General features: G+C 38.7%; 2 protein-coding genes across 10 annotated transcripts in view; one reads left to right on the top strand and one right to left on the bottom strand.

Annotated features, from left to right (window-relative positions):
* The window catches only part of PCNX4 (pecanex 4), a 44690-nt gene extending 39768 nt beyond the window's left edge, over positions 1 to 4922 (top strand). For all 8 annotated transcript variants that reach the window (XM_082386465.1, XM_082386462.1, XM_082386463.1 and 5 more), the window contains one exon: positions 2289 to 4922. In XM_082386465.1, the coding sequence (XP_082242591.1) occupies positions 2289 to 2540 (252 nt within the window). In that variant the 3' untranslated portion in view covers positions 2541 to 4922. The remainder of the gene's footprint in view (positions 1 to 2288) is intronic.
* A 1479-nt stretch (positions 4923 to 6401) lies between these two features.
* On the bottom strand, positions 6402 to 23032 carry DHRS7 (dehydrogenase/reductase 7). 2 transcript variants are annotated; one of them, XM_082386706.1, is made up of 7 exons: positions 22754 to 23032; positions 16123 to 16275; positions 14255 to 14361; positions 13557 to 13796; positions 11077 to 11199; positions 9611 to 9826; positions 6402 to 6919 (listed from the first exon to the last, which is right to left on the bottom strand). In XM_082386706.1, the coding sequence occupies exons 1-7, from the start codon at positions 22884 to 22886 to the stop codon at positions 6872 to 6874; spliced, it is 1020 nt and encodes a 339-aa protein (XP_082242832.1). In that variant the 5' UTR covers positions 22887 to 23032; the 3' UTR covers positions 6402 to 6871. The 2 variants fall into 2 exon arrangements, with proteins under 2 accessions (XP_082242832.1, XP_082242833.1); XM_082386707.1 differs by lacking the exon at positions 22754 to 23032 and having other exon boundaries at positions 14255 to 14374; positions 16123 to 16251.
* Positions 23033 to 25813: the final 2781 nt, after the last annotated feature.

The following is a 25813-nucleotide window of genomic DNA, read 5'->3' as shown; positions in this document are numbered from 1 at the left end:
TATATCTAATAAGGGGTTATTATGTTTTAAAATATATAAAGAACTCATATAACTCAATAGCAAAAACAAAAAAATCTGATTTTAAAATGGGCAGGGGATCTGAGTAGACTGAATATGAATTTTTGCAAAGAAGATATACAGTTTGCCAACAGGGACATGAAAAGGTTGTCAACATCGCCAGTCATCAGGGAAATGCAAATCAAAACCACTATCACCTCATAACCTGTTAAAATGGCTCTTATCAAAAAGACAGGAAATAACAAGTGTTGGCTAAGATGTGGAGAAAAGGGGATCCTTCTTTGGTGGGAATGTAAATTAATGCAGCCACTATGGAAAACAATATGGATGTTCCTCAAAAAATTAAAAATAGAACTACCGTATTATCCAGCAATTTCAATTTTGAATGTTTATTCAAAGGAAATGAAAACACTAATTCAGAACCATACCTGCACCCCCATGCTCATTGCAGCATTATTTTTAATAGCCAAGTCATGGAAATAACCTGTATACCTACGGATGTATGTATGGATAAAGAAAACACACACACTGCAATATTATTCAGCCATAAAAAAGGCAATCTTGCCATTTGTGACAAAGTGGATAAACCTTAAGGGTATTATGCTAAGTGAAATAAGTCAGACAAAGATAAATATCATTTGATCTCACTTATATGTGGAATCTAAAAAATTAAAAAGAAAAAAACCAAACTCACAGACACAGAGAACAGATTGGTGGTTGCCAGAGGGTGGGAGTGGGTGCAATTGGTAAAGGTACAAACTTCCAGTTACAAAATAAATAAGACCTGGGGATGCAATGCACAGTATGGTTAATAATACTGATTGTATATTGTTATATTGCTAAGAGAGTAGGTAATAAAAGTTGTCATGTCAAGAAGTGATGGATGTTAATTAGACTTATTGTGATTATTTCACAATATATCCGAATACTGAATCATGTTGTACACCTGAAACTAATATGTCAATTATATCTCAATTTAAAAAGGGAGGTAAAGGAAGGTATGATGACAATCTCACATCAAATAGAGAAAGAATATCAATAGAGATAGAAATTATAAAAAAGAACTAAGTGAAAAATATACTAGAGGGCTAGACCATAAATAGCATAACTTAACCCAATTTAAAAATAACAAAGGATTGTATAGACATTTCTTCAAAGGAAATATACAAATGGAACAATAAGCACATGAAAAGATGCTCATCATTCATCATCAGCAAAATGCAAATCAAAACCACAATGACATCACTTCATAGTAGGATGTCTAAAATCAAAAAGTTAGATAATAAGCGTTGGTGAGGATATGGAGAAATTGGAACTCTGATACAGTGCTGGCAGAAATGTAAAATGGTACTACCACTTCGGAAAACATTCTCGCATTTTCTCAACTAGACATAGAGTTACCATATGATCCAGTAATTCCACTCCTATATACCCAAGATAAATGAAAACATAAATCCACATGAAAATTCAAATATAGCAGCATTATTCATAATTGCTGAAAGATGGACACACCCAACTGTCCATCAACTGATGAATGAATAAACAAATAGTGGTATATTCATTCAATGGAATATTATTTGGCCATAAAAAGGAGTGAATTACTTGATACATGCTACAACATGAATCAACCTTGAAAACATGCTGAATTAAAGAAGCCAGTCACGAAAAACCACACGATTCCATTCATGTAAAATTTCCAAGACGAGGCAAATCAATACATTAGATTAGAAAATACATTAGTGGTTGCTAATGACTGGGGAAATTAAGGGATAGGAGGATAATAGCTAAAGAGTACAAGATTTCTTTTTTAGGTCATGAAAATATTCTACAATTGTGGAGATAGTTGTACGTATCTGAACATACTAAAAAGTCATTGAATTATACATTTCACATCAGTAAATTATATGGAATGTGAATTATATCTCAATAAAGCTGCTTTTGAAAAGAGCCTATTGGATGATTGTTCACTGACTAGTATTTATGACTTACGCATTGCTGAGGCCAGATGGGATGAGGGAATAGAGAGGAAAGTAAAGAGAAGTGAGTGCAGTGGCTATCAGAAAATTTTTTTCTCTTGCACTTATTTGGAGAGCAATCAGTTAGATGTGATTCTTGATTTTGAAGACAAGCAACTCATGTACATTTTGATACACTACTTTCTGTTTAAGTTTGCCTAACTACAATGGAATTTTTCTCTAATTTTATAAATAAAGGCCTGAATATAATCTCTTTTCTTTTTCTTTCCCTCCCACCTTGTTTATTCTTTACAGGGAGTTTACACTGGGAGAGTACTTACCCTTCAAGAATTATTGATCCAAGTTGGGAAGTTAAATGCTGAAGCTGTTAGAGGTCAGTGGGCCAATCTTTCATGGGAATTGCTTTATGCCACCAATGATGATGAGGAACGTTATAGTATACAAGCTCATCCACTACTTTTAAGAAACCTTACAGTACAAGCGGCTGATCCTCCCCTGGGATATCCAATTTATTCTTCAAAACCTCTCCATATACATTTGTTTTAGAGCCCATTTTAACTTGTATTGTGAGCAAATGAGATGTCTAGAAAATTAACAATATGATTCCTCATAACTTCACTGGACTTCTGTCTCTCCTCCCACAAGTCAGATGCCTAAGAAAAGCTAAGCTCTATAAAGTTGATTCTCTTAGGTATCTTAATGGTTTAAAACAACAAGTTTATGTCTAACATAAAAGTTAGAATTAGTTGGCCAATATTTGTGCCCTATTGAGTGTGGTAGGCTTTGGTAAATATAAAACATTTGTGTAAGATTATATAATGAATTTTTTAATGCTTTCTTAAATGTGTGATAAGTGACTTGCCTTAGAGAAGTCAACAACTATGTAATTTTTACATGCTTAAAAGATACACATATCAGTGTTTTTAAGTCAAGATAATGGATCCTACTGAAGGTTACATAATGTATATATATTTATTTGAAATATTAAATTTTATAGTATTTTCAAACTTTGTGCTATTTTATTTTAATATTTAACATGGTCTGTTTCCATATAATCTATTCATTTTCTTTTCATATACTTCAATTCAGAAACCTTAAAAATTTTCAATAAAATCTCTTCCAAAAAAAATCTTTCTTTTTTTTTCCAAGTATCCTTTTGATATGTTTGAAAGGAAAAGATCATCCCATTCATCATGTGAATACTCACAGAATTAGCAACATTAAGGTAATCTGATTATGACTGTTAGAGGCCATTCTGTAGATCTGGCTCCTTATGCATTTCTTTTCAACTGAATATACTGCTTCTGAAGAATGACTGATCCGGTAGGACTACCAGTTATTAGTGTCTTAAGGTGTTTGAACTAAAGGCAGAAAGAGATGGGAGAAAATTTTTCATGTGATCAGGCTTTTATTTTCACTCTTTTGCTGCTTAGAACTTTTTACAGGTACTTATAAGGAGGATGAACAATGAATCTGCATCATTTGGGACATGAATTTCCTCTACACCTTATTTATTTCTGTCTATAGTACCCGTTATTTAATCTGTAGTAGCCTCCTGAGTAGGTAGTAAAGTAATACATTCTCTTTAGTAATGATTGAAATTATTTGAAATGTACCAATTAGGTTTTTATTACTATTATTCCTTTATTAAGTGGAACAGTTCAATACAGCAGTGTTAAAGGATAGCTTTTTGGACTAATTTCAATTAATGAATTCACGAGATTCATGTGTTAAGTCATTTTGGGGGAAGCAATATAGTATAGTTAATAAGATAGGGTTTGGTGTTACATCTGAGTTCAGATCTCAGGCTTATGATTTATGTAACTGAGATTTATTAGCTGGAAACTTATATATATATACCTTTTTTGTCACCTAGGGAAATTTTCTCATATCATTAAAAACACTAGTTATCAGTTTTAATGACTGTACAACATTGATAGATATGACAAATTATTAGACTGTCCCCCAAATAATGGGCATTTTAAGTTGTTCAAAGATTTTCAGTATTATAATAGTGCCAAGCCACGCTTTCCCTTTACCATGAATTTTTCTCAAACTGCCGCCATGTCCCTCCATTTCTTTTCATGGCCAAGTTTCCTCATCTTCATTCACTTGTCAAAACATTCCAGTCTGGATTCCATCTCTACTATCCCCCCAAATAAAGTTTTTATTAAAGTCCTTATTTACTTTCATATTGTCAAACCAACTACAGCTGGCCCTTGAACAACGTGGGTTTGAACTGTGCAGGTCCACTTGTACATGGAGTTTTTCAGTAGTAAATACTAAGATACAAAGTTGATTGAATCCACAGATAAGGAGGAGCCATGGATACAGAGGGCCCACTATAAATTATATGCAGATTAAAACCCCAGCACTATTCGAGGGTCAACTATAGTTACTTTTATATTCTCGTCTTATTTGTCCTCTAAGTAGCATTTGACACATTTGACAACTCCTTGAATTTTTTTCTTTTGGGCTTCCCTGACACTACATTATCTTCATTTTCTTCCTGTCTCCCTGACTACTCCTTCTCAATCACCTTTGCTGCTTCTCCTTTTCTACCTGACGTCTAAATTTTGGAATTTCTTAACAACTGGTTCAGGCCCCCTCTTCTTATTCTACGTGTCACCATAGACAATCTCATTTACTCCCAAGACCTAAAATATCATCAATAAGTTGATGATGTTCAAATACATGTACTCAACCTCTCTTCTTAGCATTGAACCTGTATATGTAACTATCTCCATCTCATATATTCAAAATATCTGACCTGATTGAACTTGCCCTAAAACCAGCTTTTCTGACTTCTACCTTAGTAGTGCCTAGGTAATTCACATGACACATCTCACAGAGAATTAGGAAAGCTGGGCAAAATAATATTTTTAAGTCTGTTTAAAGGTATCAGAGAACCAAGAAGACAGTGAAGAATTATATCACTAACCAAGATCCAAGGCAAAATGAAACTTAAGAGACCTGAGCTCAGCATTTGAGCTGCTTTTCTTCTAGGAACATTTGCCAATTAAGGAAGAGGTGGCTGAGAAGATAACTGACACTTTTGGCAGACTTGCTACTAAGTTAGAGGGTTAAAAAATGGAGTCCAGGGCTCTCCAAAGAAGGAGGGTGAACAAAAAAAAAGATGCATTTTCAATCTTTTCAATCCCTAAAACTGGATTAAGGTGACCCTGGATGTGTAGTGTACCTAGCTACTACCCAGAGCAAATGTACATCTTCTCTGGACCTTTTAAGTTATTTTTATAATTTTTCATATTTATGTTGGACAATCTAAAATAAAGCACGTGAGGAGATAAGACAACATGAGCAAAATCCAAGAGAAACAACAGACAATAGGAACAAACCCACAGGGGTTTATAACTGGAGGCTTTTTCCTCTTAATCCCCTTCACCTATTTTGCCCCCTACCCCACAATAATCACCCATGTTTTCTCTGTGGCTGTATGTCTGTTTTTTGTTTTCTTTTTTTAAATTATACATATGAGTGAGATCATGTGGTGTTTTTCTTTGACATATTTCACTTAGCATAATGCCTTCTAGATCCATCCATGTTGTATCAAGTGGCAAGATTTCTTTTTTTAATGGCTGAGTAATATTACATTGTATATATATACACAACATCTTTATTCATCAATGGACACTTAGGTTGCTGCTGAAATACTCAATCTTGTGTTTTACATCTTTCAATATACCAAACATAATTTTCAAGCCTGTGTTTAATAATTCCATTATCTGGGATCCCCTGTGGACAAAATGAGCACTATCTTCTGTGCACATAAATTTAAGTATATGCAAACAGAATTGTTATAGTCATCATTTACTTTCTTCACTCATCACCGTGCTTCTAGGATATATCCATCTTGCCATGTGTGCATTTATTCCATTGCTTTTACTTGCTATACCTCATGGTGTCACTCCACCATTTACACCTTCCCCATTTCCCAAAGATAGCCACCAGGGTGGTCTCCAACTTCTCCACCAACTATTCCAGTTATTTTATGGGTGTTACCTTGTCTGTAGGTAAACTGTGAACTGCTTATACATAAGAACCATGTTTTTCTTCCCCTGTTCTTCTCCCTTGACAGTAAATAGTCAAGGAATATTTGTTGATTTTCTATTGTGGCCTATGCATGTTTTCTACTATAAGGTGCTAAAGATTAAAGTAAAATTAATGATAACTAAAATAAGAAGTTGCCAATGGAATCTTCCTGAGCTGAGTTTAACCCAGGCTTTACCCCTTACGAGCTCTGTGACCTTGGGAAAGTAACACCTACTTGCTTTGGGCATTTCTTTCTTCATCTATTAGAGGGCTGTTATGAGAAATAACAGAGGGCTTAGAGGGCTGTTATGAGAAATAAATGAATTAACTAATTACAAAGCACCTCAGTACAGCAAATGACATATAATAGATTTTTAATAAATAATGGCTGCTATGAGTCCTACCTACGGCTTCAAATTCCAGTCATTTGTACCTGTCAACTCTTCCAAGAGAGTGTAAGCACCTTGGAGGCATGCCATTTCAGACACTTCTTTATATCTGCCCATTACCCAGCACTCTGCTTCATGTAATATTCCATGCATTTATGCTAAATGGATTACTGTAATTCTTTGGTTGGCATTCTGCTAACCTAGATTTTAAGCATACATGGTAGAGTATGTTAAAATGCTCTTTAATCCAGGAATGTAGTATGCATTAATACCCTTATTGCAAGACTCCTGGCAATCTTATTTATTACACGTTGAAAGGAAAGTTGTATCTATTAAGAAGTAAAATCACAAATAAGTAAGTCTTCAGTGCATAAGAAAATTGCTGTTGTCATGTTTTCCGTTTCTCTTTCCATTGGCTTGGAAAATGCAAGTACTCCTTCATTGATATTTTGTCTTCCAGATTTTAAAATAAGAGGAATCTGCATCCTATAACAGAATGACAGAAACATGAATCAGTCTCTTCTACCCCGGTTTTTGACAATTAATTCCTTCTGTTTTGAGGAGCTATATCATTATGATTCACTGTTGAGAATCCTTATAAAACCTGGGCAAATGCTTAAATCAGAATAAAAATCATAGCCAAAATTCTAGATCTACACAAAAATATCTCTAATGGGCTTAGCATAGTTATTCCCCTGTCATTTGTTAGCATCTGACTATGCCATTTCATAAATGCTGAAATTTCTATTATTACTCTTCTGGATCAGCATGTCATACCTACACTGACTTGCCTTAATAAATACAAAGAACAGTGTCTTTAGAATTAAAATATTTGACAGACAACTTCAAAATCTTTTGTGGACTTTAGAGTACATTGCTTAAAGAGTAAAACAAGGCAACTCAGTGTCTAAGAGGTGACATTTCATTTGGGAAGATATCCATTTACCACTTTCAAGAATTTGCACTAAATAAGACAAAAATAAATTATAACACAAAATTCAATGCAATTCTTTATGCCTAAAATTAATAACGATTCATCAAAACAAAGTTCCAGATATAATGTTCGTAGCTTAAATGACAGAAACAAATTCAAGTATTATCAACAAGTACATTTAGTTTGGGATAATACTGGCATTCTCTTAACTTAGATGCTTATAAACAAATTTCAATAAGGAGATGGATATATACAATACAAAATAACGGTGGGGAGGAAAGAAGCAAGGAGGAGAGAATTAAGTAAAAAAAAAAATGAACAACTTTTAAAAGTTTCTAGGGTTTTGTGTAAAGAATAAGGTATATCTCAGAAATGGTTTTGGGAAATGAAAGGATGCCCAGTTTATCATAAAGTGATAAAGCAGTAAGACCACGTAGTAAGCAATATTTTAAAGATGTCGGTAGGAAGAGAGAGGTCATCATTTTTAGCAAATGTGAGATGTAATGAAGTGCCTAGATTTACTGAGTGATGTTTATATCTTACAGTTAGGTATTCTGTAAACAAAAAAAAATCCTTCCTATGGACATTCCTGAAAGAACAGCTGCTACAGTGGGACTGATACTCTAGCCCCTAGTCCTTCTTTGCCCTCTGAAACAATTATTTCTATAATGCATTCTCTGCCATATTATTTAACTCTTTGATCTTTACTATCTGTTTGCTGAATATCCTCCTGCCATTAAAACAAAAGCATTAACAGCTAATACTTAATAATCATAACACTCCAGGGTATATTTTAAGAGCTTTCCACATACTAACTCATTTACTCCCCATAACAATCCTATGACTAGGTGCTATTGTCATCAGTAATCTCCATTTTGTAGATGGGGAGACTGACTGATAGAGAAGTAACTTGCCTGGGGTCATGGGACGAGTATGGGGTAGAGCTGGGATTTCAACCTAGGTAGACCAGCACCAGGCTCCATGCTCTTAACCAGGATGCTGTGTCACCTCTTTAGTAAGGTGGCCTTTCCCTCTCAACTCTTATCCATCACTGGGCACAATGCCACTGTATCTGCTGTCCTCTAAATTTCAAACTCAGATGTAATATTTGATGAAGCTCTACCTTTGGAACCATCCCACACTACCAAGTCCCAGTGTTGGGACTTAATGTTACCAAAACACTTACAAATGTTTTGGCCCAAAGCAAACTGGTTAGTAGTTAATGAATAGCCCCCTTCATGATTTTTCAAGCTCTAGACATGTTAGTGCATATTGAAAGTTTTATAACCTTTAAGTCTCTTTAAGTATTTTGTTTTCTTTTGTTTTTTGCTTTTTTCACTAATTCATTTTCACTGTCCTGCAAAAAGCTGGAACAAATGTCTAACAATTTGTGATTGCTTAAATAGTGGTAGGTTATATAATGATACAAATGGTATGATCCCATTTTATAATTCTCCTTATATACAATCCCTGCTAACATTTCTAAAAGAAGGTAGTAATCACTGAAAGAAATACTTTAACAGTAAAAACCATCCACAGAAATAATGCTTCTTTGCATAATCATATCTATATGATCTATAATTTTTAGCTTAACTCATTACATATCCTGTGCTGTTTATACATTAAACTCTTTTGATGGTCACAATTTTCTCAAATAGTTTATAACATTCCTTACTTTTCTGGAAGAATGAGTGCTGAAAGAATGAGCGATCAGCATATTTTCCTAGACACATCTCAGATGTGCAAAGTGCTTCTGGAACAAAGTCAAAGGAACCAGCACTACATGTAAGAGTGCATCTCTTTTAATAGTGTGGAAGTGCTTTGACGGAGGTAGGCACAGGGCTGAGGTGCACCAAGTCCTGGGGAGAAATGGGAGGGGAGGCCAGGTATCAACCCAAGGAGGTGACACTTGTAGGATGTAGACTTGTAGGATGGGTTGGAGTTTGTGGGGAGACATGGTAGAGAAAAAGCATTTTGGCCCATACACTAGCCAAACAGTAAGTATAGAAGAAAAAATGGCAATCCTTGATTTGATTTTACCTTGTAGAAAACTTTCTCCAAGACCAGTAGTAATTTATAGTAAACCAACAGATATGCATGGGGGAATGGAAAACTTTTTATACCTTTTGTATTTATATCATGAGGTTAGTGGAAGGTTAGTAAGAAAAGTTTTCAAGCACTAGAAGATGTCATACTTTCCTACAAGATTGATATGTATTCAGAAATGTATAAATTGGTCTTACCACACCATTCTTAAAGTTCTCAATCCTTTTCTTCCCTAATTTGTTGGTTATCCACCAGGCCCAGGTTGGCATATATTGCCACAAATATGCCATTAACAAAAAAGGCTGATCCGCGATCCAAACTTCCTTCAAATCATTGGCCATGCTGATTAACATCAGCTGCACACAACGACTGACTGTCATCTTGTGGGACTGATCTGCATCGCTGCCTGTAGTCTAAGAAAATTTTGAAAAATTAGTGAGGAATGTGTATTTATCCAAGGTATATCACAGAACTTTTAGGCTAGAAAGGACCCAGAAGACATCTAGTTGAGTGACTCCTTTAATGTGGCCTCATGCCCCTTAGGAGTCCCCACAGGTACTAATGGGTGCCTATAAGCTATTTGTAATATTTCAAAAAGCCTAATGGAATTCATACACTTAACCAGATAAGATTGTGCAGGCTAACTAAAAGATAAAGGTTCTCTGCTTTCAATTAGAATTGTACCATCTTAAAGTACTTAATGATAATTCCATGTCCAAAAATTCCATGTTTACTTTAATAGTAAAAAATGTTAAACAAATTATTAATACATACATTTAGCAAGTGAAATTCTATAAAATATGGAGTCCATGGGGATGAAATGGAGGAAGAAGATAAAAGCGGTTTCTTGGTATTGAACAAATCTGGTACTGCTACTCTAGTTAACCCACTACCATTCTACAAATAAACTGAGGCCCAGAAAGGCAGTAACTTATCTGTGCTCACACAGATCATTTAGTAGTAGCCAGTTCTATATTCCAAGTCCCTTGATTCCTATAATAGAGTGCTTATTCTATTTTACCATAGTGCCTCCACAGAAAATGTGAAAATGTAAACTGTATACGTAAACATTTACATAGAAGCATATATAGATTTATATCTCAGTAGAAATATTAGTGGAGAAGAAGGAAAATTTCATGGCCTTTAGAGGGATTTTTGTATTAGTGAGTGATACTGGATTCTTCATGAGACATTCACTATTAATTTGATAGATCACTTATGTGTAATCTATGAGCTGAGGGAAGCACAGGCCTGGGTGAGGCTAAACTAAAATTAGTACAACTCAACAAGCTTTTTTCTAAGCTCCTTCACCATAATCCCTTTTTTAAAATCCCAGTAAGATTTAATGTACTAAAATTCAGCCACACAGAACCTTTCAATGTTGCTATAATTTGTGAACTGATTAAAACTGGGTTTTTAAAATACTGATAGTGCACATAATAGTGGATTACTTATAAGCAGTTATCTTAGTAATTTCTTTAGCTTTTATTAAAACTGGATGCCAAAGCCCTATCAGCTAACCTTAACAATTTTCCTAATGCTGAGTTCAGTTCTGTAAATAGTTCATAAGCAATTCTAACATGAAAACCCTGAGGCATAGTGATATAATGCCAGTGTATAACTACTAACGCATTCAAATTATTCCCCAACTAGAAATTTTTACCTTTGTGACTTCTTCAGTTAGGGCATTCTTCACAATATTTGATTGCACAGGTCCTGGGCAAATGTTAGAAACTATTATACCTGGGTATGTAGCAAGTTCAATTCGGAGGGTATTAAAAAATCCCTAAAAGGCAAAAAAAAGCAAGTAAAATTAAATACAGACACATATCTCATGTTTACTAATAGCACTGAATTACTTTTCTTCAACTTTTTATGAAGGCCAACAGCAGCAGAAAATATGTCCTGAAATGCCTGAGTAAAGGATAGGAAATGTAATTACACAAGAAGAGGCATTTTTAAGTGTAAGACTGAAGGCAATCTAGAAGAGGCATTCTCAGCTCTTTCCAGGTATGAATGGTTCATCCCCGCATTGGCAGTGGCAGCTCGTGCCACCAGTGATTTAGCACTGGATTAGTGAGAGATTACCCCTGGAGAGTCTGATACACCCTCCCACCCAGTCGCCGCCAGCTCCCCACCCCAAAAGGGTTGCGTGTTCTCCACCGAGCGTCACTAAGGCTGGGTTTCTTTTTCTCCCTCAAAGTGGCCTAAAGTGCAGATGTTGGGGCAAGGGGGAGCAAGCGGGGATTAGTACTAAACCGAAACTATCATAGCGGAACAGTTCAACCTTTTCAATTACTATTTGAATAGACAATTAGTTTCAGCAAAGATTTATATTTTGGGGGTAGTAAGAGAGTACATGGCTAGTTAAAAATGTAATATGATTGCTTACTCAATGGCTTTTGTAAAAACAAGCTGGACCCTCTAGACTTAAAAGATACTGCCCATTTCTAAACCAAATAGGGAGTAAACATCTACACCCCTTCACCTCCTCTCTAAATCAGGAAATATTCCAAGACTACATTGTGATAAACTGAATTAATTGAAAAGCCTAAGCAGCTAACCCAGGGTGCATTCATTTATGATCCAATAACATCAAACAGTTACCAGCCTTTAATGCTGATGCCTAACAAACACAGGGTCTTTGAGGGTTCACGCTGTCAGAGACTAATACGGTGCCTGACTCAGATGGACAGGAAAGAAGGCTTCATGAATGAACTCCTGCACCCTTAACCTTCTGCCACTCTAAGCAAAAGAGGGGAGAGGACACCATGAAAGCCAATACACCACACACGAAAACCTCTCCTTGTTTGAAATCACATCTAGTATAGTGTGTGAACTTCTGAATGACAAATAAGTTCACTCTCTAGCTTGCTGGGTATCAGGGAAGGAAATGTGCTCTTCAAAAAGAGCCTCCTGGTCTCAGTGTTCAGCTACTGGTATAACCAGAGTCTCAACCTGCCACATGGTATCAGATGATCAAATCCAATAATAAAACAGTGAGTCTCGGAGGGCAGGCCAGACAACTCATATTGTGTTTGACTGAAAGCATCCTGCATGTCTTATGAGATACTAAGTGCGAAACAGATGGGGTGGCCAACTTCCCTCATCTGCCTGCCTGAGACTTGCCCAACTGCTCTGCAGGAAGTAAATGATACCCCATTACCAAATATGAGGAAATCATCACTCCCGTATTTCATTTCATCACTCTGCAACTGTCTGCTCTGCACAGCAGAAAGAGGATCCTAAGGAACCAAAGCTTCAAATTTTCATGTGACTGATGACCCATTCAACTATTGCATCTCATTATTCCAACAGTGAAACATTCTACTTAAACTGACCTTCAACAGCATTAATTATAAATCATTTGTCTTTCTTAATCATTCTCCTATTGGCCTTATGATTTAATTTGCTCCATGTTATAGTTTAGTTACATTTCTTATCCACTCTTAAGCCAACATTAAAAATTCATCCGTTTCTAATATTCACATCTCATAAATTATGCAAGCCAAATTAAGCTTTCTCCAAGACTCTGCCTTAACTAGATTTTCTTCTTCCAATGAAATCAGAGTAAACAGAGTCAAGGCTAGTCCCAGTAGGGATATGAAACGCAGGGCTAGTCATTCAGTGGGCAGTTCCTATGTCTGACATGCATGTACATTTAGAAATTCAGGTAAGATAAACACCAACAACAATGGGGAAGGAAAAAGAAGTCACAGAAATGAGGAGGACAAGTACATCCTGAAATGTGAGTAGAAGAAACAAGGGGTAGACCCCAAATTTGCCATGAAGATGTGTTAGAAATGAGGAAAAGGTAAAGGGTGACATGTCAACTAGACTATACAGTTTTCAAGGGCAGGGATCATATCATACATATCTTATCATCTTTATACTCCCAGGACCTGTTGCAGTGCACGACACAGTGTAGGTGCTCAATACATGTTTGCTAAATTAGGAAGAGGCATGTAAGGCTCAAGTCTTTTTTAGCATCTTCTGGGTAAGTCTTCTACCCGAGATCTCCTTGGGTCTCTCTCTGTCTCCATACATCACTACCCAGTTCCAATGATCTCTTGCAGTGAAGGCCATATGCCCCATATACACATTCAGGTCAGTTCTATCCGAGTTGAGTTTTGGCAGCCTTACCTGAAGAGCGTGTTTGCTGGCACAATAGCCAGCAGAAAGGGGTGCACATACAACACCCAGGAGGCTAGTCACAGTAACAATTTTTCCTTGCTTCCTCTCAATCATGTGAGGCAGAACACACTTTGTCAAGGACACCGTCCCTAAGTAGTTAACCTCTATTAGCTCCTTGTAGACGTCCAGGCTGGTGTCCACACACAAAGAACGCTGGGATACTCCACCATTGTTGACCAGAATGTCAATCTAATTAAAGAAAATCAGAAAAGGGGCACTTTAGGATGACCTGTAGATGTATTGTTGGAATTCCCAGGGATGGCTGGTTATATTGTTAACTTGATGAATCAATGGTATATTTCCAGAAGTCAGCAATAAAAAAGATAAAATGAAAATCAGAATTCACCTATGGAACTAAATTCTCAACTTAAGTGACTTTTTATGGAAAATAATGTGTCACAAAAATAATAGGCACAGTGGATTTTTAGCTTCTTTTGTTCTACATGGAGGAGTTAGTATTTGTTAAGGGAGGAAAAGTTCTAATTACATAAAGCCACAGTCTCAGAGATTAAGAGGCCCAACTCATGGGCCTTCATCACACTGCATGAACCCATTTGCCTAAAGCCCTTTGAATGACAGCACCATAGATGCGAATCTCTTTTGCAGCTACTTCAAAGCAAGATTCATGCACTCAAAATGCTACTTACTTTGCCAAACTCCTGGAGAACCGCTTTGGTAGCCATTTCATGGGAACTTCTGTTAGTCAGGTCAAGGGGCAAAATGAGTATATCTTTTCCTTTCAAATTGCCATTCTCTAAATAAAGACACTTAAAAATTAATGTGGAAGTCATGTGCTATTTACATTAACATTTAACACCCACCCTACAACCACATTTGGCAATGAACTCATTTCTGGGTGGCCCTGTGGTTGAGGTTCTCTTCAGTGACCAAGAAGAGGACTGGTAGTGATATGGCAACATATCATCAGACAAAAAGCTGGGTACACAGGAAGTAGAATTCCTCTCTTCAGCTTGAATATATACAGCCTAATATTGGAACAGACTCTAGAAGAAATCAAGATTATACTACAAGCTAAAAAAAGCAAAAATTTTAGAGCAATTTCTTTAGAAGTACAGAGGTACATCTGTACAACTGTTATATGATAGGTTCACTACTTGATTTTTAAACACATTTTTTAAAATTTTATGCTGAAAATCAATAAGAAATTGAGTCCTCCAGTCACATGACACATAGAAGCTTCCTTCCAGAGGCTAAGGATTCCAGGAGGCAAACAAGGAAAAGGATACAATCAAATTCACAACCAAGAAACATGTTGTGCTGTAATGGCCCTTTCTATTTCTGTTCATCAAAAGAGCAACTGAAACTAATTTCCTTGAATTCTAACCTTGAAATACAACAAGGTTGTGTTTCAATAAGAAAAACAAGTAAGTAGAGAAAACAAGAGGTGTAAAGGCTTTATGGGCAAAGGAGTAAATTGTGAAACATTAACTGTTTTTTAAAAGAAATAGTTTGCACTAATGATCTGACAAATAAAAGGGAAACACCCTTACTCGAGCTAAGAAATGCTGTTATGGTTCATTTCTGCCAGTGCAAGTCTCAACATTGGAGGAGCAACTGCCTTAAGAAGTGGCCCAGTTCAGAAACACAAGAAGCCTTTGAAAGCAATATCGTGAAAGAGGGCTTGTGGCCGTGGCAACTAACTCTGTTTCTGGGTGGTTAGTTCCATCAGCAAAGTGAAAGAAAGATTTTTAAAGAATGACAGGTAAATGACCAAAAAAATGGTCTACTGGAAAATTCAAAATTATTTCAGTGTAGATACTAAATGTCCCATGAGAAATAATAACTTTATTACTTGAGGCTGCTTTCACTGTGAACATAACTACACCAAAACCCAAACAGACAAAAAAATTGTTGTCCTATATATATGAAAAATATTACCTCAAGTTGCATTTTTCAAACTTAATTCTATTCCGAGACTTCCCTAGTGTCCAGTGGTTAAGACTCCGTGCTTCCACTGCAAAGGGGCATGGGTACGATCCCTGGTCCGGGAACTAAGATCCCACATGTGTGGCGTGCCCAAAAAAAAAAAAAAATTAAACTCTATTCCTGTTTTATCCTGGTAACAAAAATCTTATACCATTTCATATGATTGTAATATCTGATGTTTTAACAAAATGTCAATTCAATTTCTCTGGTTACATACATGTATATCATACATAAGAACCAAACTGTTCTTTCTCTAAGACGAAAATGTAAGACATTTATTTGGTCACTAAAAATCCACTAGCATTTGAGAGAATTGATGGTCACTCCCTACTGCTAAGAACCAGTGTCAAAAAAAAGTAGAAATGTGGCAGAAAAAGAGAAGAAAAAGCCAGGCCAGCTAACTAAGAGATGACAAAAGGAAGAGGACTTGGATCAAAGCACGCAGAGCATTTGGAAACAGAGTCTACTGCCCAGGAGGATCCCCCTCTTCCCTCTAAAATTCCCAAGTTTTGACTTTGGGTTCTGATTTACTTCTAGGAAGCACTGCTGCTATTTTAGATTTACTTACCAAGGCATCTTCTTTTCACCCTTTCCAGCTCATGCACTCTTCTGGCTGACAGCACAAGAGAAACTCCTAGTTTGGACAGCTGGTAAGCCAGCTCTTCACCAATCCCACTTGATGCTCCAGTCACCCACACCACCATATCAGTCAGCTCCCATTCTATTGAAAAAGGAGTGGGGATTGAGGGGAGAAAATAAGCTACAGGTTACATCCATAAATCAAAGATTAACCAAAGGAAAAAAGTAGTTTTATACAATATCACTGAATAAGAAGACATAATGTGTGGCGCTTAAAAATTTAAATATCCTATGTTTACAGCCTTGATTGTGGTGGTGGTCTCACAGGTGTATACTTATCCCCAAACTCATCCAGTTGTATACATTAAATATGGACAGTTTCTTATATGATAATCATACCTCAATAAAGTGGTTTAAAATTTTTTTTAATTAAATATCCTAAGAAAACACTTCCTAACTAGTGCTACAAATCATATTAGTAACAGTTATCAACATGTTATTTTGTGTATTCTAGACTCTTGGTGAGTTTTCCAGACTTTACTTCAAGGTATAACTCCATGGTCTGACTCTAAGGCTCTATTTATCTGTATATTTTGATCTAGAAAAGGAAGGGTAAGTAAATAGAAAGTATCTAGACTCACATTCTCACTTTCCTTATTCATAAATGAGGGATTCAGATAAGATGATCATTAAAAGTCCCATCCAGTTTTCAATTCTATTATTCTAATTTCTTGCAAATCTGAATATACCAAGTTCTACTCTAGGGTATGGTAGAATCACCCTGGATTTTTAAAGTCATGTTTTCCCCATTTGTCAATCATATCTGATGCCTATCAACTAAAGGTCATTTTGTAAAAGTGCCCCCCAAATGCCTGAGCTTTCATCTTAGAAGAATCTAGTAGTTCATCCAAGAAGAAATACATATGAGCAATGAAATGTACTCTGCTTGCCCAAGTATCATCTTGTTAAAGATTGTAAAAATGTAAAATAAAGCAATGACGAGTGGTTTATTCTCCAGTGAAAAACTTATTTGCACTGAAGCACACGATAGCCACCGTCCACCTGAATTCGTAGAGAGTCACTGTAGTGCAGTGTTCCTTATTTATTAAAATGTGTTATTTATCAAAAATAGCAAACAAGGTTTTATTTAAGATACACATTGCTGATTTTAGATCAGAAAAGTTAAAATCAGGAAACTAGTTTACTGTTTTAGTCAAACAATTCTAAAACCTAACTGGCGGGTAATCAGTACGAGCTCTGGAGACTATCAGGGCTCAAGTTTCAGCTGTGTCACACACAGCAATGAAATGCTCCCATGTGAGAACTCGGTGCCTTAATTTTCCAAACCTGGAAAACTGAATTAATAATAAAACCTCCTTCATAGGACTGTTGAGAGAAATGAGTTAAAACATGTAAAGCACTCAGAGCAGTGTGTGACACATACTTAGTGCTTAATAAAATGTCAACTGTAATTGTAGCTAAAATTGTTTAACAAATGGACTTTTTGGCAGCAAAACACATTGTATGTTGTAATTTCTCCAGCCACGGGCAATGGGGTTACTAACTTTAATGGCTTAACATTTTTTCATTGCTTCCTATGTGTTTAAACATATTACTTTATTAAAACCCTCACAAGGACCTTATGAAACAAGAATGATCTCAATTTTATAGAAAAGGAAACTGAGGTTTACAGAGATTAATTTACAGCACTAGACTGTACATTTCCTTAAGGCTAGGACCCTGACTCCCTTATTCATTGCTGTGTCCTCAGTGCATCGCACAGAGACTCGCATAGAGAAAGCACTCCATAAATCACTGTTGAATAAACACCCAAGAACCCTGGCAGAGCTAGGATAGGAGTCCAGGTATATCTAGCTCCAAAGCCCACACTCCGATCACTAGCCTACACTGACCACGTTTTAATAAGATCAATATCTTAGAACCCAACTGTCTTAGCCATTCAAGAAAATGTCCTCAGGAAAGAGGTGTCATGTAAATATCTGAACTAAGGACAGAAACATCCCAAATACTGTGTCTGGGCTACAATGCTTTCCTATCATTTGATGTACTTTTTTCTCTTTTTTGTGGCTGCAGTTTGAAGGATCTCAGTTCCCTAACCCAGGCCACGGCAGTGAAAGCTCCAAGTCCTAACCACTAGACCACCAGGGAACTCCCACATCTGATGTACTTTTGTGGAAAGGCTCAACTGAGCAACCTTCCTGAAGGACTTTATCAGGAATAGCAGAACGTATATTCAGATAGTCATTCAATGACTACTCATTGTTCCAAAGTTCTGCAATACACAAGACTACAAGGTGAATATAATTTGTAACTATTTACTAACTAGCACAGAACTAACAAAGATTTCTTCATTTGTATACCAATATGCAAACATTATTTAAATGCAACAATGAAAACCCGCAGGCTCACATTTACCTTAGTACACCTGCAGTTCTGGCACCCTTCTTCCCACTCTGGAGAAGAAAACTTTTTTATTCAGCACCAACTTTTGTTTAACAATTCAACAGAATCTGGCATACATAATGGCCTCCCCTAAAGAGCCTCTGAAAGCAGATTCTTGGAGTTGGAAGGACACTTAGAGTTCAACCCCCAACCCAGTTTCAGAATTCTCCCCTCAGGCTGTTGACTAGTCTCTACTTAATTTCCTCACAGGAAGAGTAAGCTAGTTATCTCTGAGGCACTGGTTCCTTTTCAAGGCAAGTCTAATCATTCAAGGGGTTCAGGGATTCTTTCTTACACTGATAACTTTAACTCCTATGGATCGGCAGGCAGCCGTTGGCAGCAGTTCTGCCTTGTGGTGTCAGGAAGAATAAATCAAGCCTGTTTTGCACATGACAGTGTCTCATCTATTTGAAGACAGCTGTTATGTCCTCCCTACGTCCTTTCATCTCTTGCTTCTCTAAGGCTAAACACCTCCAATTTCTGCTACCTTCCCTCAGATGGCATGGCATCCGATTTCCTCACTCTTCTGCTTACACCCTCTGCACAAGCTCCAGCTGGTCAATGTTCCTACTGAAAGGAGCTGACCAGAGCAGGACACAGGACTCCCATGGGGTCTGGACAGTTCAGAGCAAAGTGACATGACTAACTCGCTTCCCTTGTCCCTCAGAAGGGAGGCTCCGTGAGGGCCCAGGCAGTGGCTGGCTCAGTCACTGCTGTGTCCCCAGTGCCCAGCACAGAGGCCAACACAAGCAGGTATTCAGAAGACATCTGTTGTTGTTTGCAGTTTGTTCCATCAGACACTAAACATCTCCCAGGATTGCCTAATCTTTTCTGGCACTTCACAGTTGACTCACACCGAGGTTACTGCCAACTAAAATCTGAGTCTTCCTCATATGTGCTGCTGTTGAGACTTTTCCTACTCTGGACTGATGCCATGGATTTTTCTGGATCTACATGCAATACCTAAAATTAGTCACTCTTAAATGTCACCATGTGAGACACAGGCTTGGAAATGCAGAGACTATCTCCAGAAGGATACATAAAAGGCAGGAAATGGTGGTTGCCTCCAAAGAGGCATACTGGGTGGCTGGGAGACAAGGGTGGAAAAGAGCTTTACTTGTCACCATACATCCTTTTGTATTTTTAAAATTTGCCTTATGTGAGTATATTGTCTATTTTTTAAAGTGACAGAAAGTAATAAACCTATAGAGAAGAAAAAGAGGATAATTTTATTTTAATCTTAAAAGAGTCTGCCCATCTTTGCAGGCTGAGCTGTTTAGGGAACTTGAGTCTATCTTCATGTTCCTTTTACGTTTTTTCATTATCACCTCACCCCCACCCCCAGCCCCTAAATGTCTTTTTAGTCATTTTTTCCTAATTAACTCCTCCAAGACATTTAAATTTCACAGATATACTGTATATCTGTTTATGTATTTACATATATCTATCTGTGCTTTATACATAAAAGGAGTTCTATAAAGTTTACTCTTCAGTCAATGCAGGTTTAAGAATGGTGAAATTTAAAAATTAAGTTAAAAGTTAAGTTAAGGGCTTCCCTGGTGGCGCGGTGGTTGAGAATCTGCCTGCCAATGCAGGGGACATGGGTTCGAGCCCTGGTCTGGGAGGATCCCACATGCCGCAGAGCCACTAGGCCCGTGAGCCACAACTACTGAGCCTGCACGTCTGGAGCCTGTGCTCCGCAACAAGAGAGGCCGCGAAAGTGAGAGGCCCGCGCACCGCGATGAAGAGTGGCCCTCACTTGCTGCAACTAGAGAAAGCCCTCGCACAGAAACAAAGACCCAACACAGCCAAAAAATAAATAAATAAAATATACAGGAAATTCACATTAAAAAAAAAAAGTTAAGTTAAAATTTAAAAGCTATTAACATTTAACTTTACAACTGTAAACTTACAAAAGTTATTTTGCTAAATAACTTGTAATGTATTTACTTAAATTGTAATGTATTATATTACATATGTAAATTGGCGAATTATACAGCTACATAATAGCAAAGTAATTAAATGTATTAAAAAAACCTTCAAAACTGATACTTTTCCAGCAAAAGTAAGACACTGAAAAAACTAAATGAATTTCTTAAAAATTACCTTTAGCCACCTTAACTTTTACTTGATATGTTAAAAATAACTTTTCATTTAACTAGCTGCTAGATATTGTCAACGTATTTCCTTTTCAGCACTTGACATTATCAGTTGAATAACTTTTATAGAATAATAAAATATAAGGTATTTTTATGTAATTCTCAAAGTCCAATTTAACACAAAAGCACTGAGGATCAAACACAAACATCCACAAAGCAGCCAACAGGCACATGCATTCCATCTGCTGAGATGGAGCATATGACTAAGAGAAAGTGTACCAATCACAGCCATCTATTTGCCATAGTTCTGTAGCCCTGATCGTGCACATGTGTTAATGTATTTTCCATGAACTCAATGTCAGCACTACACATGCTATACCCCCCAAAAACCCAAGAAGAAAAATGAAATACTAAGGAATAATATTTTGTTGGGTAGAGATGAGCTTTGGAGGGGCATAAAACATTGTACCATCTAAGATTTTTTCCTGTCCCCAAGAACCAATTCTCATCCCTGTGTAAGTGATATGGCTCCTCTTCCCTCCCTGGCTCCAGTTTTTGTTTGTTTGTTTATAACAGTTTTAATGGAGTATAATTGCTTTACAATGTTGTGTTAGTTTCTGCTGTACAACAAAGTGAATCAGCTATATGTATACATATATCCCCATATCCTCTCCCTCTTGAGCCTCTCTCCCACCCTCCCTATCCCACCACTCTAGGTGGTCACAAAGCACTGAGCTGATCTCCCTGTGCTATGCGGCTGCTTCCCACTAGCTATCTATTTTACATTTGGTAGTGTATATACGTCCATGCCACTCTCTCACTTCGTCCCAGCTTCCTCATCCCCCGCTGTCCTCCAGTCCGTTCTCCACATCTGCGTCTCTATTCCTGCCCTGCCACTAGGTTCATCAGTACCTTTTATTTAGATTCCATATATATGTGTTAGCATACGGTATTTGTTTTTCTTTCTGACTTACTTCACCCTGTATGATAGACTCTAGGTCCATCCACCTCATTACAAATAACTCAGTTTCGTTCCTTTTTATGGCTGAGTAACATTCCATTGTATATATGTGCCACATCTTTATCCATTCATCTGTCAGTGGACATTTAGGTTGCTTCCATGTCCTCCTGGCTATTGTAAATAGTGCTGCAACGAACATTGTGGTACATGTCTCTTTTTGAATTATGGTTTTCTCAGGGCATATGCCTGGCTCCACTTCTAAAGCATACTAGTTATCACTTCCAAGCAAACCTCCTCACATAATTTGGATAGTTTCATACAGGAAACTAGGTCCAGGGAAATCCCACTTCCCCCCTGGCCCTTACAGATCCAAAGCCTAGCTCTGGGCAGTCTATTGAATTTCTCTGAGCATTAGGTTCCCTATCTGGAAAATAAGCTTAATAATGCCTACTTTATAAGAGTCACTGTAAAGGTGACCTGTCATGTGTGAAAAGGGCCTAAGCCCAGTGCTTAGCACATAGAATGCGTTTAGTAAACGATCATCAAATATTAAGCAGGGCACAGATAAAAGTGAGACAGGCAGAACGCCTTTTAGTATGCCAGTAATGATCTTCCTCCAGGCAAAACGCCAATCCGGTTCTTTCTATGGTTATACTTTTATCCCAGTGAGTAAGCAGGTATGTGGGTGCCTCTGGATTACCTCAAATTTTATTTCGTTACTCTGAGTAGAGAGAGAAATGGCAGATAAACAACCGCACAAAGTAGCCTCAAAAGGAGTCTCCTTTAAGAACGCACTGTTTCTCAAAGTATTGTCCTCCCACGCTGCATCGGAATCCCTGGGAGCGGGCTTGAGAATTCTGAGATCTGTGGGCGCCCCACAATGCTCTCTTACGCTGGCAACCAGGCAAGTCCATATGGACCAGGACAGAAGACAAAAGGCCCCGGCCCTTTCCTCCCCGAACCGTAGCCCCGGGGAAAGACGCAGCCTCGCTTCCCGGAAGCTCAACGCCACCCTTAGCGAGGGACGCGAAGGCAGCGGAAATCGGACCGCACGGAGCCTGGCCTCCCACTCCGGAAAGGCGGCTGCGGGTCCTCACCTGGGCGTCGCCCCTGCCACTCGGCCCACAGCAGGGTCAGGTCGCCGTCGGCCCGCAGGAAGCATACCAGCTGCACCACGAGCGCGAGCAGCGCGCAGAGCGCCAGCAGCCAGAGCAGCAGGTTCCAGCTCATCGCGGCCGCGCGCGCCCTGCTACGCAGGACGAAAACCGACCGACCAACAAAGCCACCGACCGAGTCTAAGCTGCGCGGCAACGCTCGTGCCTCAGCGCCGCCTCCGCCGCCGCCGTGCCCGCCCCCGGCCCGGGCCCGCCCAGAGAGCCGGCAGAAGGGAGGAGTGGCCAGGTGCACCCAGACCAGCTCCCCGCCGGCCGGGAGCCGCCCCTCGGCTGCGCGCGTTGGGCGTGGGCGATGCCGGCCCAGCGCCCCGCCCGGCGATCGCTGCCCAGGCTTTGCCTGCTTGTGCTCCTAATAAGGGGTTGCAGTAGGAACAGACGGCGTGGATGACTCAAGCACTTGGCGATACTCCTGTTGGTACGGTAGTCACAGCATTTATAATCTCAAGAACGATTCTTTTACAGTTGTTTTGCGGGCAAATAGTTTTCGAAGCTCAGGAAGAGCACAAATATTCCAACCTATGAATTCGACCTCCTCCTCCCCCTTCTTATCTTTCTTTCTTTAACTAGATGAACCCAACAAACCGTCAATTTGTTTCCACCCCACGCCACCCCCACCCCTTCCCCGAATTAACCCAGTGGCTGAGTAGGACTGGCCCCGTGTCCACCTAAATTTGGAAAGCACCTTGAAAAGTGACCCTGGCCCCATTGCTGAATGAGAAAGTGCAGGTTGGGCCTCCTAGTGCTAGGAGCACGGACTGGGGACTTGAGCCAACTCAGTTGGAGTCCGGGTAGCTGAGCCCTCCTCAGTGACCCTGAGTAAATGTTTTCCTTATCTGTACCCACAAAGAATATGTAATTTTTTTTAAACAAATTTATTTATCTTTGGCTGCGTTGGGCCTTCTTTGCTGCGCGCGGGCTTTTTTCTAGTTGCGGTGAGCGGGGGCTACTCTTCGTTGTGGTGCGCCGGCTTCTCATTGTGGTGGTTTCTCTTATTGCGGAGCACAGTCTCTAGGCGCGCGGGCTTCAGTAGTTGTAGCATGCAGGCTCAGTAGTTGTGGCACACGGGCTTAGTTGCTCCGTGCATGTGGGATCTTCCCGGACCAGGGCTCGAACCCGTGTCCCCTGCATTGGCAGGCGGATTCTTAACCACTGTGCCACCAGGGAAGCCCAAGAATATGTAATTTAAATGAGAAAAATGCCTGTGAGAGGAGCACAGTGGCTCATACACAGTAATTATATTCATTCTTTCTTTTGTAGTTATTAGAATTAATTATTATTATTTATTGTTTCTATTATAATTATCATTTCTTAGACTCCAACCTGAAAGGCGAGGGCTTTATTTATCAACTCTATATTCTGCACCTAGAGAGTTCCGTTACACCTGGAAGCCATAAGAATGTTTACACTGTGTTGAATCAGAAATTGTTGTGATATTGTTCTGGGTTCCTGGAGGAAGATGTGCCCTACCTAGCTAAACCCTGACCCTGACTGATAGTTTATCCTGATCACAACTTGGAATAATATTGCTCAAGAGTTACCCTTATTGCCTTGTCACCTTTACAATATGGGTTTTATTTTCCTTATGACAAATGACTTTTCAAATAAGGTGCTTAAAAATAGTTACCAGCTGGAGCTGGAACCGATCTCAGGTTCAGCTGCTCTTGCTCAGTGTTCCAAGAGACAAGGGTTGCTGGAAATAGAAAGATACTTTATTCAGGAAGCCGGCAACCTAGGGAGATGGTGGACTAGCAACCCCAAAACCATTTCCCGCTTGTCAGTTAGAGGGAAAGGGTTTTACAGGGGAAAACGGGGAAGTTTCAGGAGTGTGCAGAACAGCACAGTCAGCTCCGACAATCATCTTGAAACTGGTCATGTGGTGGTCTGGTCAGTGTCATCTTGATTGTTTTAAGTGCAGTTAATCTTCAATTCCAGGTCGATTTGTCTCCATTTCCTTGAGGCCAGTTCTTGGAAATTGTGTAAGATGGAGCAGCTTATGTCATGGCTATAGTCTAGTAATCATGCAATTAGCTTTTTCCATATGGTAGTGGTTTTAGTATTTTGCAAAACAACTCAGGAATGTGCATCAGACACTGTTATCTAAGTTCTTCAGGGAGGAACTAAAGATTCTGTGACTCCGTTGTCCTAATCATGAACTGCTTGAGCCTGCTCTTTTGCGACTCAGGGGAGGCCTAAGAGACTACAGCTTTTCTACAAACAAGAAACAGGGGACATGGAAGCATTTTGTACCGGGGAGGGCCTCGCAGGGTCCTGCTTGGTTTCAATACTACTACAGTGAACAAATTCTTTTCAAGAGTTTCCTCTGAGCCTTTTTCTCCTTCTGTAAAATGAAAGGGTCGAGTTAGACTTAATGTCCCAAGCCAGACCATACCATGGATGGATACACTCTATGCTCCATCACAAACTCCAGCTGGGGGTGGTGGTGGGGGGTGTGTGTGAAAGGGGACAGGTCTGCAGATGGCAATTATGGGAGTGGGAGCTGGGACAGCAGGCCCAGGGCTGGGAAAAACTGGCCCAAAGAATATGATCTTTGGTCTGTCCATCCCTGGTGAGTAAGAGGTCTATGTGAGCTCTGAACATCTAAGTCTCAAAAATATGTCTTTGTCTTTTTTTTTTTTTAATGGAAAAGCATTTTATTTTAAATATAACGGTGTGTACATGTCAGTCCCAAACTCCCAATCTATCCCTGTGTTTTTGTCTTTTAATCTGATGATTTGGTGCAGTATGAATGTCTCATTCATTCCAGGGTATGTACTTGTTGTAAACTTATGGACATTTATTAATTAACAAGCTATAATGCTTAATTTTATGTGTTGACTTGGCTAGGCCATGGTGCCCAGTTTTTGGTCAAACACTAGTCTAGATGTTGCTGTGAAGGTATTTTTTTTAGATGTGATTAATATTTAAGTTAGTAGACTTTGAGTAAAGCAGACTAGCCTCCATAATGTGGGTGGGTCTCATCCA

The sequence above is a fragment of the Balaenoptera borealis genome (assembly GCF_965194805.1).
Source record: "Balaenoptera borealis genome assembly, chromosome: 3".
Lineage (NCBI taxonomy): Eukaryota > Metazoa > Chordata > Mammalia > Artiodactyla > Balaenopteridae > Balaenoptera > Balaenoptera borealis.
The sequence above is the reverse complement of the archived record's forward strand: the minus strand, read 5'-3'. Positions and strand labels throughout refer to the sequence as shown.

Bases quoted from the DNA above. Each gene is read 5' to 3' on its own strand.
- DHRS7 (XM_082386706.1), bottom strand. From the start codon at position 22,886: ATGAGCTGGAACCTGCTGCTCTGGCTGCTGGCGCTCTGCGCGCTGCTC. The intron at 11,200-13,556 runs GTAAGGCTGCCA...TTTGCCTTTTAG, and splicing joins CCAGCAAACACGCTCTTCAG to GGATTTTTTAATACCCTCCG. The intron at 6,920-9,610 runs GTAAGACCAATT...ATTCTGTTATAG, and splicing joins AGAACTTTAAGAATGGTGTG to GATGCAGATTCCTCTTATTT.